Genomic DNA, 15717 nt, shown 5'->3' with positions numbered 1-15717 from the left:
AAAAAACATTTCTCCCAACATTAATTTTAAAAAAATCTCCAAGAATAAAATTCAGTAATTTTCAGGATTAATAAATTACAAAATATTGAAAAGGAAAGAACAAAGCATGTCTGTAGACAGGAAAACTAAATATTACTAAATATTAATTTGTATATTCAATAAAGTTTCAATAGAAATTCCACTATGGTTTTGTTCAGTGGAACTTAGCAAGACAGTCAAAACTTCATCTGGGAGGATACAGGAAAGAAACAAAAAGTTAATGCAGTAGGATTTGCCTATCAAATAATTATACACTATACAGCAAAAATAAATAGCATGGTCACGGTACCTAGGTTGACAGAGCAATGGGCAAGAAAAGAAAGTCCAGAAAGAGATTTAAGATATAAAAATTTATTATAATATAGCCAACTATGGTATTTTAAAGAAGTGAAAAAAGCTGAATTACAGAATAATGGTAGGTTATGAGACAAATGGGTAACTGGGAAAAATCAAGTTAAATCCCTGGCATCTTGCACCATATAACAAAATAAATAAATTTAAATATAAAAAGAATCACTCAAAGTTATACTTTTGATAAGAGTATAAACTGGTTCTATTTATCTTAATGAATAATGTGGCAACATTGTTTTATTCCAAAAAATACTCACTCAGCACCTATCTGCTAGGTGCTGGGTGTACTAAGGTGAACCAAACTGAAAAGATTCTTGCCTTCATGGGACTTGTCTGGTAGAGGAGGCAGGCGTTACATTAAGAAATGCTGCAATTAGAAACCGAGGTTGAAGCAACGAAGGAAAGAAACATAGTGCTATAAAGGGAATAATGTAGATTATTCCCTGGTGGATCAGGGAAGCTCTCTGCAGTAGTAACACTTAAAATGAAACTCGAGTGGTTGGGTAGAAGCTGACTAAGTAAAAAGTGGAGGGAAGTAAGAGCTTTCCAGGTGAAAGAACAGTATGTACAAAGGCCTGGAGGCAGGAAAAGAGCCTAGAGAATTTGAAGGCAAGTAAAGAGGCAAGTGAAGTGCAGTTGGAGCTTAGTGAAGAAGACAGTATAAGTTAGTTTAGGAAAAGTTAAGTAGAAGCCTGATCATGGAGGGCCATGCAGGCCATAAGAATGGTCTGTATATAAGTCTGAGTAAAACAGAAATCAGTGAAGGATTTTGAGCAGGATATTTGTTAGGTTTATGTTTTTGAGAGAATCACTGTTGCTGCTGTGTGGAAAATGCACTTGATCTTAGCCAAAAGCCCAAGAAGTGATGGAAAATGGATTAGAGTGAGGTAAAACAGGTAGAAAGATCCTTTAGATTTCTACTGCAAGCCCAGCTCAAAGAAGATTATGCACTGGATTAGGGTGAAAGTAGTTTAAATGGAGAGAAGTGTATCATAAATTATTTGGAGGCAGAATCAACAGCATTTGAGGTTCAATGTGACACGTGAGGAAGACAGACACTTCAATCCAAGTTTCTAGTTTAAGGAATAAGGTTGGTGGATCAAAAATAAAAATATACATACTATTAGACCCAGGAACCTCACTTTTAGGAATTTATCTTAAATATACAAGTGAGAGGGGGAATATGTATAAAGTGTTCACTGCAGATTTATTACAACAAAAAAATGGACATCAATTTAAATGTCCACCAGTAGGATGCAGGCTCAATACCTGATAAATTTACAAAGCTGGAAACTCTGAAATCACTAAAAATGATGATGCAGACCATAAAATATATCTGCATGATGCCAAAATTGTGATACTATATGCAAAGAAAAAATTCTGGAAGGATATACGCCAAAATTTTAGTAACTCTCTTAGAATGTGAGATTATGGAAGATTTTTACTTTTTTGTTTAAAAATTGTCTTTCATCAAAATTGTTTTATACTGAGTTTATAATCACTGAATAACATAAAACACTAACACTATTTTAATTTTTAAAAATGAAACCACTTAAGTATTAAAGTAAAATCTACATAATATGAATAGCCATTATCCTTAAATAGGAAAGCCCTTCTGAACACAATACCAAAGGGAAAAAACAAAAAAGAAAAGATTGTTAGATATAACTTGACGAAGAATCTCCAAAAATACTGAAACAAAATCAAAAGGTAAATCAAAAACTGGAAAAAATAGTTGCAACTCATATGACAGGCATATGACCAACAGAAATGAGAAAGTGTATAATCTCAGTAGTAAGCAAAGAAATGTATCAAACTGGTATATTTAATTTTTTCTCAGTGTGGGTAACTGAAAGCAATTTAGCTATAAACATAATTATTTAATGAACGTATTACAGCTGACTCTTGAACAACAAGGAGGTCAGGAATGCCAACCTTCTGTGAAATCCAAAGTCCATTTGTAACTTACAGTTGACCCTCTATATATGTGGTTCCTTCCTCATCCACAGATTCAACCAACATTGACTGGGAAAATCCGTGTAAAGTAAACCCAAGCAGCTCAAACCTGTATTGCTCAAGGGTCAACAGTATTACTTTATGTATCTGAAACGCTCACCATCTCTATATTTCACTGAAAAGTGGTCCATATAAGTTTCCACATTATTGGGGGGAAAAGTATATACCCATACAAAAGTAGGACCACGTAAAGTATCAATAGTAGTTTTCTACAGGTGAATGAGATTAGGGTCAATTTTTTCCCACTGTATCTGCAAATTGGGGATAATAAGATATGTACCAACTTCATAGTTAACTGTGAGAACTAAATGAAATAATTATTTTAGTACTTAATATCTGGCAAATATATACTAAGGCCCCAAATATTTATTTTTGCCATTATTGTTTCTTCATTTCTAATCAGTAGGTTTCCAAATTTTCTACATCACTTTTTATAACAGAAAATCATAGTTTTAATGTACACCCATTTTTTGTAAAGTCTTGTATTTTATTAAATTTTATATTATCTTTTAAGTAGAAGATGTTACACTAAAATGAAGATAAAAGGGTGTATATGTGTATAAGTCTATGTCCACAAGGGATTTGTAATCTATCAAGAATGATAATAATTAAAAATGTGCTATGTGAAAATGTGCCATAAAAAAAGCCAAAATTCTGTGGGTTATAGAAGAATAAGGGAAGCTGAAGATTTGTTAAGTTGCAGAGGCCCTCCCACAGAAGTGAGAGTTCTAAGCCCCATGTCAGGCTCCCCAGCCTGGGGCTCTGGCTTGGGAGGAGGAGGAGACTCCAGGACATCTGGTTTTGAAGGCCAGCAGGGCTTAGCTCCAGGAGCCCCAAGGGACTAGGGGAAACGGACTTTACTCTCTTGGGAAGCATACAGACAGAAACTCACATGTGCCAGGTCCAAGGGCAGAGGCAGTGATTTCATAGGAACCTGGGCCAGGTCTGCCTGCTGGATTTAGAAGGTCTCCTGGGGATGTTGGGGATGGCTGCGGCTCATCCAGGGGACATAAAAGCTGGTGGCAGACATTCCGGGAGTGTTAATCTATATTAGTTTTCCTGGAGGCTGGTATCTTGATTGGATCATTAGCACCAAGACCTAGCCCCACCCAACAGCCTGTAGGGAATCCTCAGGCCAAACAACATATGGGGTGGAGGAACACAGTCCCACCCATCAGAAGACCTCCTGAGCCACAAATGCCTCTAGACACGGCCCTACCCACCAGAGGTCCAGGACTAAGCTGCACCCAACAGTGGGCAGGCACTGGCTCCTCCTGCCAGGAAGCCTGCATAAGCCTCTAGTTCAGCTTTATCCACCAGGGGCTGATACCAGAAATAAGAAAACAACAATCCCAAAGCCTGTGGAAGGAATCCACAAACACAGGCCAGAATCTACACTGGGACTGGCTGGGCCATGGTTCTTGGGTGACAAGAGCAGTGTACTGCCCTGGGAAGCATAGGATGTCTTCCACAGAGGGCCACCTCTCCAAGGTTGAGAAACTAACTAACCTGCCTAAAAATACAAATAGAAAGATAGACAATATGAGGCGGCAGAGGAATTATCTCCAACGCCAAGGCACAAGATAAAATCCTAGAAGAAATTAGTGATGAGAAGATAGGCAATTTAACTGAGAAAGAGTTTAAAGTAATGATGGCGAAGATGCTCAGAAAACTCGAGGAGTATAGATACACAAAGTGAAGTTTTTAGCAAAGAGTTGGAAAATATAAAGAATACCCAAACAGAGCTGAAGAATAAAATCACTAAAATGAATAACATACTAGAAGGAACGAAGGATAGACTAAACAAGGCAGAAGAACGGATCAATGAGCTAGAAGACAGATTAGTGGAAATCACTACTGCAGAACAGAAAAAAGAATGAAAAGAAATGAGGATAGCTTAAGAGAACTCTGGGACAACATGAAGTACACTAATATTTGCATTACAGGGGTCCCAGAAAGAGAAGAGAGGAAGAACCTGAGAAGATGTTTGGAGAGATAATAACTGAAAACTTCCCCAACTTGGGAAAGGAAACAGTCATACAAGTCTAGGAAGCGCAGAGTTCCACACAGGATCAACCCAAAGATGAGCACACCAAGGCACATAATCATCAAATTGACAAAAATTAAGGATAAGGAGAAAATATTAAAATTAGCAAGAGAAAAGCAACAAATAACAAACAAGGGAACTCCCATAAGGTTATCAGCTGATTTTTCAGCAGAAACTCTACAGGCCAGAAGGGGGTGGCATGATATATTTAAAGTGATGCAATGGGGAAACTTACAACCAAGAATACTCTATTCAGCAAGGCTATTGTTCAGACTTGATGGAGAAATCAAAAGCTTCACAGATAAACAAAAGCTAAAAGAATTCAGCATCACCAAATCAGCTTTACAACAAGTTAAAGGAACTTCTCTAGTCATGAAAACTGTAAGACAACAAAAAGAATAAAGAAAGAAAAATAGAACTAAATAGAACAGAAGATTGCTTAGGCAGTTTGGGGTCTTTTATGGTTCCATGTAAATTTTGGAGTTGTTGTTCTAGTTCTGTGAAGAATGTCGCATTTTGACAGGGGTTGCACTGGATCTGTAGATTGCTTTGCATAGTACGGCCATTTTGATAATGTTGATTCTTCTAATTCAAGAGCACAAGATATCTTTCCATTTCTCTGTATCATCTTCAATTTCCTTCATCAATGTTTTACAGTTTTCAGAGTATAGGTAACCTCCTTGGTTAAGTTTATTTCTAGGTATTTTGCTCCTTTTGATGCAAAGGAAATGTTTATGCCAGTTATAAAATTCTGGTTTTTGAAGTGAAAAAAAATGAATGAAAGGCCGCAAATGGCAAAATATCCCTCTTTCTTATGGGTGAGTTGTATTCTATTACATATACATGCTGCATCTTCTTTAACCATTCATCTTTTGATGTGCACTTAGGATGCTTCCGTATCTTGGCAATTATAAATAATGTTGCTGTTAATAGCAGGGTGTATGTATCTTTTTGAATTAATTTTTATTTTGTGGTTGGCTTTATTCCTTTGATAACTGTGTAAGTTTAAAAAGCTAAAGCTCTAAATGTTCTTAGAAACAGTGAACAGTATATATATGTAAATTTAAAAAATATGTGCAGTGTATTGTGTGTATGTATTTACATACAATACATTGTTTATGTGCAGTCAAATTGTAACAATTCTACCTAATAAAACTGAAAAATGGAAAAAAACTAATAATATGCCAAAAAAGATGCCATCTACAAATAAAGATTTCTATTAAAATTAATTGTCATTGTCTTCCTTTGTTAGTCTTTTATAACATTGAGCTGTATCTCTGAATTGTATTATTAAAATTTATATAAATGGTATCAAACTATTACTATTTGATAGCTTGATTTTCATTAAAGATTATGTTTTTGATATTCATCCAAGTTGCATGTATTGCCATATAGCTCATTCATTTCTCCTACTGATTTTGTTATCACAAACAACTGAGTTTTGAACATTCTTCTTAAAGATGTCTCCAGGGCTTAATCTAAGGCAGAATTTCTAGGATATACTGCCTCCCCATCATCTTCAACTTTAAAAGTTAATGCCAAATTGTTCTTCAAAATGGTTATGCCAGTTTATGTTATCGGGAGTAGTAAGTTACTTTTGTTCCACCTCCTTACTAGTACTGCGTATTGTCTGATTCCTATCACTAGTCTTTTCACGTTCCTGCAGTTTTCTCTAGGCACTGCAGTGAAATTAATATTACATAATAGAACTTTTTCATCTGCTCAAAAATTTTCAAAAATTCTTTACTATCTCCTGACTAAATCATAAATCAGGCTTTTAAATCCTTTACAATCCTTCCAAACCCACCTTGCCAAACTTATACTATGCTCCCCTGTAAACCTTGTCTTAATTAAACTGGTTTACACTTCACTGCCTCTACTCTTCTACTCATGGCATTCCAATTTCTTCTCTCTCACCTCTACATGTTCAAATCCTACTGTTCCTTAAATTCCAATTCAAAAGCTATTTTTTCCTAAGAAAGCCACAGCTAATCTCTGTTCCTGTGAGTTAGCTTTTTTGGACTTACCACTTTCCTCCTGTACAAAAACAATTGTCTCTTAAATGCATGCTGTGGGTAACACATTCTGCTAAACATTTTAAATCATAATTGCTAATTTTCCTAATAACAGTACATGAAAGGCAGGTAATTTCATCCCAATGTAACACAGCTGATAAGCTGCAGAGTTATATTTTGTGTTAATAGGTTTGTTTGATTTCAAAGACTGTCCTCCTTCTACTAAACTCAAGTCATTTTGGTTTTATTATATCATTAATATTACTTAAAATTTAACTGAACTTAAATGTACCCAACTTTGCTCTACAAAGGATTTGAGATACCTAATTATTTGCAAGTATATACTAATATCTTTCTTCCTATCCTACAATATATGAGATGGTTTAAAAAATAAGAAGATATGAACCACAAAGGGAAAAATAATAATCAATGAAAAAAGAGGTAACAAATATACTAACTATAAATGCTACCATGGTTGCTTGGACTGTACATAAAATTTGGCAGTCAGTCAAGGTAAGACAGGAAAACTCCAAATTTAACTCAATGCCAGAAAGAAGTTCACGTGTACCTCAGGGCATGCAAGGATTTCTCACTACTAAGTTGAAAATACATGAGAATAATAAGATGATAATTCATGTGGTATAGTGTTTTTATAAAGCAATCTTATTGCTGCATTAGAGTAAAAAGTTCTTAAGAGTCTGGCTTCTCTTGTGTCTTACATAACACAATACAGTAGATGTTTAATTTTTTGAATGACTGAATTTATCAGAGGAAAACAAAGAGATAATATCCATTAAAGAGAGTAATAGGATGGGAAACGGGCTTTTGAATTTGGAATGATCACTGTAGAAATTTATTAAAGTCAGAAAGAGATGATAGAAATGAAGATATGGCCAAAGTTACATGGCGCTAATTTTCAGAAGAAAACATGAGCACTGTTTTTTTAAAAAAATATTGTCTAGCAATACCAATTAATACCAAAATTAAATTACAATAGAGAAAGCAGATAGTACTGTGAGAGCCAATGCTGTGTACTGGCGAGAAGGTTATACCAGAAAATCAAGAAAGTAAGAGAAAGTGTTCATGCGGACGTCACTGAAATTGCTTACCACAAGCTCCCAGCTGGGAGAACAGTTATTGACGGACTGGAGGTCAATATAAGGTAAAGAACAGGTTCCTAACTTAAGAGGAAGTAAAAGAAAAGACTGGTGGTGTGGTGAGAAAAATGAATGCAGACTTAAAGATCTCTACATGATGAGATCTTTTGTTTTTTTCCAAACAATATTTTTAAAACGTGAATACCATTCTTAGCATGTGAGCCTTACAAAAATAGACCAGTGCCAAAGTTTGCAACCACTGGTCTGCAGGATAAAATTCTAACTTCTTAGTTTCACATTAAAAAGACCTCTATAATCTAGATTCAATCTATTTCTCTAGTCATGTTATCCCACACTCACTTAAGTCTATACTTAGATACAGAACTTTCCTGTTTCCTGATTATTCAGTCTAAGGCCTTTCACAGCTCTGGGCCATGGCTCTTGCAGTTCCTTAGAGTTCTCCATTTCTCAAAATCCAACCCAAATGTCGCTTCTTTATATACCTTTCCCAGTTCACCCAAGGATCTTTTCCATTCAAAATCTCTTTTTTAGTGTCCATCTCTCTCTTAAGCCTTCACCATGCTGAATGATACTCTCTTTACAGGTCTAAGTCCTCTTATCCCCACTACTCTGAGGGTCTAAAGCAAGAACAGTCTTATCCATCTCGGTATTCCCACTCCCTACACTGGTGCCTAAAAATGTACCCAGCATATAGAACATGCTCAATAAATTTGCATCAATTAATGAAGTACCTCACACTTTTTAATATAAATATCTGTGTGTAATGATGACTAAGACTGGAACTTTATACAATCATAACTGGATTTCACTGCTTATGATTTTTAAAAAAAGAAAAATAATTTCACTGTGATTTTAAGAGAATTTTCTATTTTACATGCCTGGTTGTGCTCATGAGCTGTGCAATTATCTGTTCCATTATATTCTGTAAGCTGTTCTCTTCTTTTTTCTCTAATAAGAATTTTATGCACATCATCTTCCAGTCTATTGAAGAATCCTCCATCATGTGATAAAGTCTGAGAAGAACTCAATTCCTGTCAAAAATGAATTAAGATTTACTATCAATCAACACAAAAGTGCATGCATTTAATAAACCTGGTCAGCTCCTAGAAGGATAGAGAATGAAAGAAAAATGATAACTAAGAAATAACCAACCATCTGATTTTTCTCTATCTCCAGAAGATAACCAATAGGGACACATTTGCAGATGTCTTTTTCTTACTTCATATTTTTTGAGTTGGGTACTGCTTAATTTTAAAATTATATTTTCATCCATTTACAAAAAATTTACTCATTTAATTTGCACAGTTCAATTTTAATATATTCACAGAGTTGTGCAACCATAAGCCTTTCATAAAGTTTCATCAGACCAAAAATAAACCCAGAACCCCCTCCATTCCTTCCTAAAACCTCCCCAGTTGTTCCCTTGGCAACACTAATCTACTTTCTATCTGTATAGATCTGGCTATTCTGGACATCTAATATAAATGGAATCATACAATATATGGTCTTTTGTGACTAACTTCTTTCACTTAGCAAAATGTTTTCAAGGTTCATCCATATCATAGCACCTATCAGCACTTCATTCTTTACTGGCAAATAATATCCCATTGATGGATACACATTTTATTTCTCCATTCATTGGTTGATGGACATTTGGGTTGTTTCTATTTTTTGGCTATTATGAATAAAGCTGCTATAAACATTCATGTACAAGTTTTTGTGTGGACATGCTTTCAGTTCTCTTGGGTATACACCTGGAAGTAGAATTGCTGGGACATATGGTAACACTATGTGTAACCCTTTGAAAAATTGCCTGACGGTTTTCCAAAGCAACCATACTGTTTTACAGTCCTATCAACATATTGATGTATGAGGGTTCTGATTTTTCCATATTCTCACACTTAGTATGTATCTTTTTTGACTATGGCCACCCTAGTGGGTATGAAGTGGTGTCTCACTGTGATTGTGAGTTGCATTTCCCTGATGGCTAATTGTGCTGAGCATCTTTTCATGTGCTTATAGGACATTTGTGATCTTTTCGGACAAATGTTTACTCAGACCCTTTGCCCAATTTTTAACTGAGTTACTTTTTATTTCTAAGTTGTAGGAGTTCTTTATATACTCTAGATACAAGTCTTTCAGCAGATATATGATTTGCAAATATTTTCTCCCATTCTGTGGGTTGTCTTCACATTCTTGATAGTGTATCTATCTCTGTATCACAAAAGTTTTTAATTTTGATGAAGTTCAGTTTATCCAAGAAACCACTGCCTAATTCAGGGTCACAAAGATTTATTCATATATATTCTTCTAAGAGCTTCAGTTTTAGCTCTTACAAATTTAGGTTTGTAATTCATTTTGAGTTTTTTTTGTGTATAGTGTAAAGAAGGGGTCCAAATTCATTCTTCTGCATGTGGGTATCCAGCATCACTTGTTAAGAAGACTATTCATTTCCCAATGAGTTTTCTTGGCACCCTTGTCCAAAATCAACTGAACATATATTGAAGGGCTTCTTTCTGAACTCTTTATTCTGTCAACCTTTACGTCTATCCCTATGCCATACCACACTGTCTTAAATACAGAAGACTTGTATTGCCCAATCTTTTACAATATATTTAAAAATAACGTTTACATAAATTCTACACACCTGTGATAAAGAGATAAAAATCTCTTTTTATCACAGTCTACTCAATTATATAAAATTAGAGATTTTATAGCTCTCCAAGAGAAGCATCATTTCCTTTCTAACTTCCTGTTATAAGACAGAGACTGAAAAAAGTGTTCCTCTCACTCCCGTTGGTTTTACCTATGTCCCACATTTGTGAGCTTTAACAGTCCCAGTTTTATCCATTTCAAATGTATTTGTGACCAAATGACCCAACAGTTCAACGACTGTTCATCCTTTTCCTTTCACATTATCTTACGGTGTTTGAAAGAAAAAAAATGTATGTATCAGTGCTTAATATATAACAACATTTAAAATGTTTGTACAGCACTTTATATTTTGCAAAGTTCTTACAGAAACATCCCTTTATTTGAATCTCATTAGCACCATAAGAAATTGAAAGAGCAAGAATAATTTCCCCACAAAGTAATCATGGCCACAGGAAAGGGACGTAACTTGCCCATGAGTCATTCTATTGTTAAGTGGTACAGATATAACTCTTAAGTCTACTGCTTTATAAGATACTTCCGGTATTTTGTATGATTTCATTTTAAGCAATAAATACAGCAATGCTTAAAACACTGCTGAGCTTCTGTGGAAGGTATAGCATGATAATGGCAACTAATCAGCGTCTGGATTTCACTTCTTTAAAGACTGCAGTTCTAGCCAATGTCCTGTTTTTTGATGGCTGCTACCAATACTAGCACACCTACCCCAAAGGGTACTCTGTCCTCGATTTTTTTAAGGCATAAAATTTCTTTTCAGCCTAAGAAGAGAAAACACTTCATAACTCTTTTTATGAGGCCAGCATAACCCTGATATCCAAGCTAGACAAAGACACTACAAGAAAACTACAGACTAATATCCCTTATGAACATCAAAATACAAAAATCCTCAACAAACTACTAGCAAACAGGATTCAGCAGCATATTGAAAGAATTATACACCATAACCAAGTCAACCCACTGTACGGGAAAAAAATATCTGCAAATCGTATACTTGATAAGGGATTAGTATCTAGGATATATAGAGAACATCTAAAACTCAGTAACACAACAAGAAGAATAAAACCCAAACAACACAATTTTAAAATGAGCCAAGGATCTGAACAGGCTTTTCTCCAAAGATACATTAATGTCCAATAAGCACATGAAAAGATGCTCAACAGCACTAATTATTGGGGAAATGCAAATCAAAATTACAATGAGATACTACCTCAGACCCATCAAGATAGGTACTGTCAAAAAAAAAAAAAAACCAGAAAACAAATATTTGCAAGGATGTGGAGAAACTGAAACCCTTTTACACTGTTGGTGGGAATGTAAAATGGTATAGCTGCTGCGTGAAGCAGAATGATGGTGTCTCAAAAAATTAAAAATAGGATTACCATATGATCCAGAATTCCATTTCTGGGTATATTCTGAAAGGAATTGAAAGCAGGGTCTCAAAGAGGTACTTGTACACCCACGTTCACAGCAGCATTATTCCCAATAGCTAAAACATGGAAGCACCCAAGTGGCCATCAACAGACGAATGGATAAGCAAAATGCAGTATATACATACAATGGAATATCAGTCAGCCACAAAAACAAAGGAAATGCTGCAAATGCTATAACACAGATGAAACTTGAGGATATTATGCTAAGTGAAATGTCAGCCACAGTAAGACAAATATGTATGATTCCACTAGGTATACAGAGTGGTCAAAGTCATAGAGACAAAGTAGAATGGTGGTTGCTGGGGGTTGGGAGGAGAGGAAAATGAGGAATTACTGTTCAACAGGTAAAGATTTTCAGTTTTACAAGATGAAAAGAATTATAGTGATGAATGGTGATGGCTGTACAATGTGAATGTACTTAGTACTACTGAACTGTACACTTAAAAATGGTTAAAATGGTAAATTTTATGTGTATTTTACCACAATGGGAAAAAAAAAAGAAAAAAATGGAGCATAGACTTCAAGGGAAGAATTAAAACCATAAAATTAGAATAAATTGTTGTGACTTTGGGTTAAGCAAATAGTTAAATGTTCACCAAAAGCATGATCCATAAAAGAAAAAAATTAATAAGCTAGACTTTATCAAAATTTAAAACTTTTATGTTTCAAAAGACACTAAGAAAGTAAGAAGGCAAGTGCCAGTCTGGGAGAGAATACTCGCAAATCATACATATGACAGGAGACCTGTATCCAGAATAAGTAAAGGAACTTTACAAAACAATAATAAGACAACACACTTAAAAATGGGCAGAAGATATGAATAGACATTTCCTCAGAGAAGATGTAATAGCTGATGAGCAAATAAAATCATGTTCAAAATCACCAGTCATTAGGTAAATGCAAATTAAAATGGGATAGCCCTCATTCAGTCACTAGTGTGGCTATAATCAAAACAATAGACAATATTAAGTACTGGCACGGATGTGGAGAAACTGGAGCCTTCAAACATTACTGGTGGGAATGATAAATAGTATAGCCACTTTGAAAAACAGCCTGACAAAACACTTACATAAAAGTTTAACATAAATTACCAATACAACCCGGCAACTTCACTCCTAAGTATCCACCTAAGAGAAATGAAAACACCTCCACACAAAGATATGTATCATATGTTCATAGCAAATGTCCATCAACTGGTGAATAAACAACATTTATACAATGGAATGCCATTCAGCAATAAAGTGAGATGAATTACTGACACCTGCTAGAACACAGATAAACCTCAACAACACTATGCTAAGTGAAAGAAGCTGTGTATGAACGAATGCATATTATATGAGTCCATTCACATTAGATTACCAGAAAAGGCAAATCTATAGGGACATAAAACTAGATTAGCAGTTGCCAGGGTTTGAAGGTGGAGTAGAAACTGACTACAAATGGATCTGAGGGAAATTTGGGGGATGATAGAAATGTTCTAAATTTAGACCATGGTTATGGTTGCACAGTTACTTAAGTTTATTATAAATTATTGAATTATATACTCAACAAAGGCTGAATCTTATGGTATGTAAATTATAACTAAATAAAGATTTTTTTTTAAAAGGACACCCATGTTTGCACTATTTAGCTTAAAAACTAGATTATTACCTATACCACGTACTCTCCATTGAAAATAACTGCTAATACAAATTTAGTGTTTACCATTTCCATCTTTTATTGTTCTATAGATGTATCAGGGTTCTATTTTCACTTTGCTTGTTTTACTTTATATTATGAAATTTTTTGCTCAAATACTCTACACCTAGATTTAACAACTGTTAAACCTTAATTGTAAATCCTTAACAATTTATCCCACCCCCTTTTTTGCTTAGGTATTTTAAAGTATTGACATGACATTTCATCTCAAAATTCACATGTAACTAGCTACAAAAAAATAAATTTTCTGATTTAACCAAAATGTCAGCACATCTAACAAAGATATTCCTTAACATCATCTTATACCTAGTTTATATTTAAATTTCTTCAATTGTATAGAAATATCTTTTATTGCTAATCTAATTAGGGTCTAAACATTACATTGGCCATTTCTTAGATCTTCTATAATCCACAACATCCCCTCCCCACACTCCACCTTTTCTTCTTCATAATACTTTCCTGTTGAAGAGATCAGGCCAGTTGTTCTACAAAATATGCATCTTCTAGGTTTGCCTGATTGCTTCCACTAGGTATCTAATCCCTATATTTCCTGTAAAATGGAAGTCAGATCTTCCGACTTGATGTATATATAGCTTAAAGATTTTTGGCAGGAGTAGTTTGCTTGATTTTAAGTTTTGTTAAATTAGTATCACTCTGATAAAGTCTTCTAAGACTTTTTCACTCAACATTCTCTTTTGGATTGATCCATTTTGTTGCCTAGAGTTACATAATCATTTTCATTACTGTATAAACCATTGTTATTATAATTTAAATTTATCCATTCTACTGAACATCTACATTTGGATTTTTTTCAAAGGTTTTTTTTTTTTTTTTGGCCTGGGCTATTACACATTTATAAACATTCCTGTACACAGTTCTCACGATACATGGGCAAGTTTCTCTAGGGCATGTATCCCTAATAAGAGAACTGACAAATCTTAAGTTATATCAGTTGTCAGCAAACTATGGCCCGAAAGGGGTCCTGCTGCAGTTTTTTGTAAATAAAGTTTTACTGGAACACATCCATGCTTATTCATTTATCTACTGCCTGTGGCTATTTCTGTAGTACATGGCAGAGTTCAGGAGCTTTGACAGAGATCTGATATGCTCCAAAGTCTGAAATATTTGCTACCTGGCCCTTTACAGAAAATTTTTACTGACTCCTGGGTTAAAATGTACATTCAACTTTCCAAGAACACCAAACTTATACAAAATATTTGTAGAAATTTACATTCCCATTAATCCATAACTCCACTGATCTGTAACATCTGAATCCTGGTATTTTCTAACTTCCTAATTTTTGACTATCTGTTGAATAGGGAAAAAACAGTATCTCAGTGTGGTCTTAACTTGCATTTCTCCAATAGTAGCAAAGTTAGACCTTTTTTTTCATGTCTTTAGCTATTCATATTTCCCGGTTTTGTAAAATGCCTGATGTTTCTTGGCTATTTTTTAAAATTTCTAAACTATGAGAAAGAAAGAAAACAAGACGGCAATCTCTTTTTTAACCATGTGATAGTTCTTTCTGTATCTGGACACTAATCCAGTTCTATGTTTTGAAAATAGGTTCTCTCAATTTGTGCCTTGTCTTCTAAATTTCTTTTTAGTATTTTTGTGGAAAATAAGTTATTTATTTTGAATGGCATCCAATTTATCCACCTTTCATTTTATAGTGTTTTTGTTGTTTTCCCCTACCCCTAGGTCAGAAATATATTCTCCTATATTTTACACTTCTAAAGGTGGTAGAATTTGTCTTTCACATACAAGTATTTAATCTATGTAGAACAGATTTTAAAGTGTGACAGAAGGTAGAGATCCAATTGATTTTTTTCTTAATATGACTAACAGCTGTCCCTTGCTTTTTCATACATAAAACATTATGATGTGATGTACAGATTGCAACATTAGGACAGGAATAAATCAACCAATGGATCAGAATACAGGCATACCTCATTTTATTGTGATTTGCTTTATTGTGCTCCATAGATAATTATGTTTTTGACAAATTGAAGGTTTCTAGCAACCTTCTGTGGTCAGATGATGGTTAGCATTTTTTTTTTAGCAATAAAATATTTTTTAATTAAGGTATGAACATTTCTAATACACAATGCTCCTGCACACTTAACAAAACTACACTATAGTGTAAACATAACTTTTATATGCACTAGGAAACCAAAAATTCATGTGACTCATTTTACTGCAGTATTTGTTTTATTGCAGTGGTCTGGAACTGAACTAGCATTATCTCCTAGGTATGAGTGTAATTTTCAGTATACAGGTCTTTAACCTCTTTGGTTAAATGTATTCCTAGGTATTATATTTTTCTGATG

The 15717-nt window shown here is 34.4% G+C and overlaps 1 protein-coding gene across 1 annotated transcript in view; it reads right to left on the bottom strand.

Annotated features, from left to right (window-relative positions):
• LOC102509418 (kinesin-like protein KIF27) overlaps positions 1 to 15717 on the bottom strand; it is a 127014-nt gene that overhangs the window by 12938 nt on the left and 98359 nt on the right. The window contains 1 exon segment of the mRNA XM_032477510.1: positions 8465 to 8617. Within this exon segment, the coding sequence (XP_032333401.1) occupies positions 8465 to 8617 (153 nt within the window).

The sequence above is a fragment of the Camelus ferus genome, chromosome 4 (genome assembly GCF_009834535.1).
Source record: "Camelus ferus isolate YT-003-E chromosome 4, BCGSAC_Cfer_1.0, whole genome shotgun sequence".
NCBI classification, from domain to species: domain Eukaryota; kingdom Metazoa; phylum Chordata; class Mammalia; order Artiodactyla; family Camelidae; genus Camelus; species Camelus ferus.
This window is presented reverse-complemented; position numbering and strand designations above follow the sequence as displayed.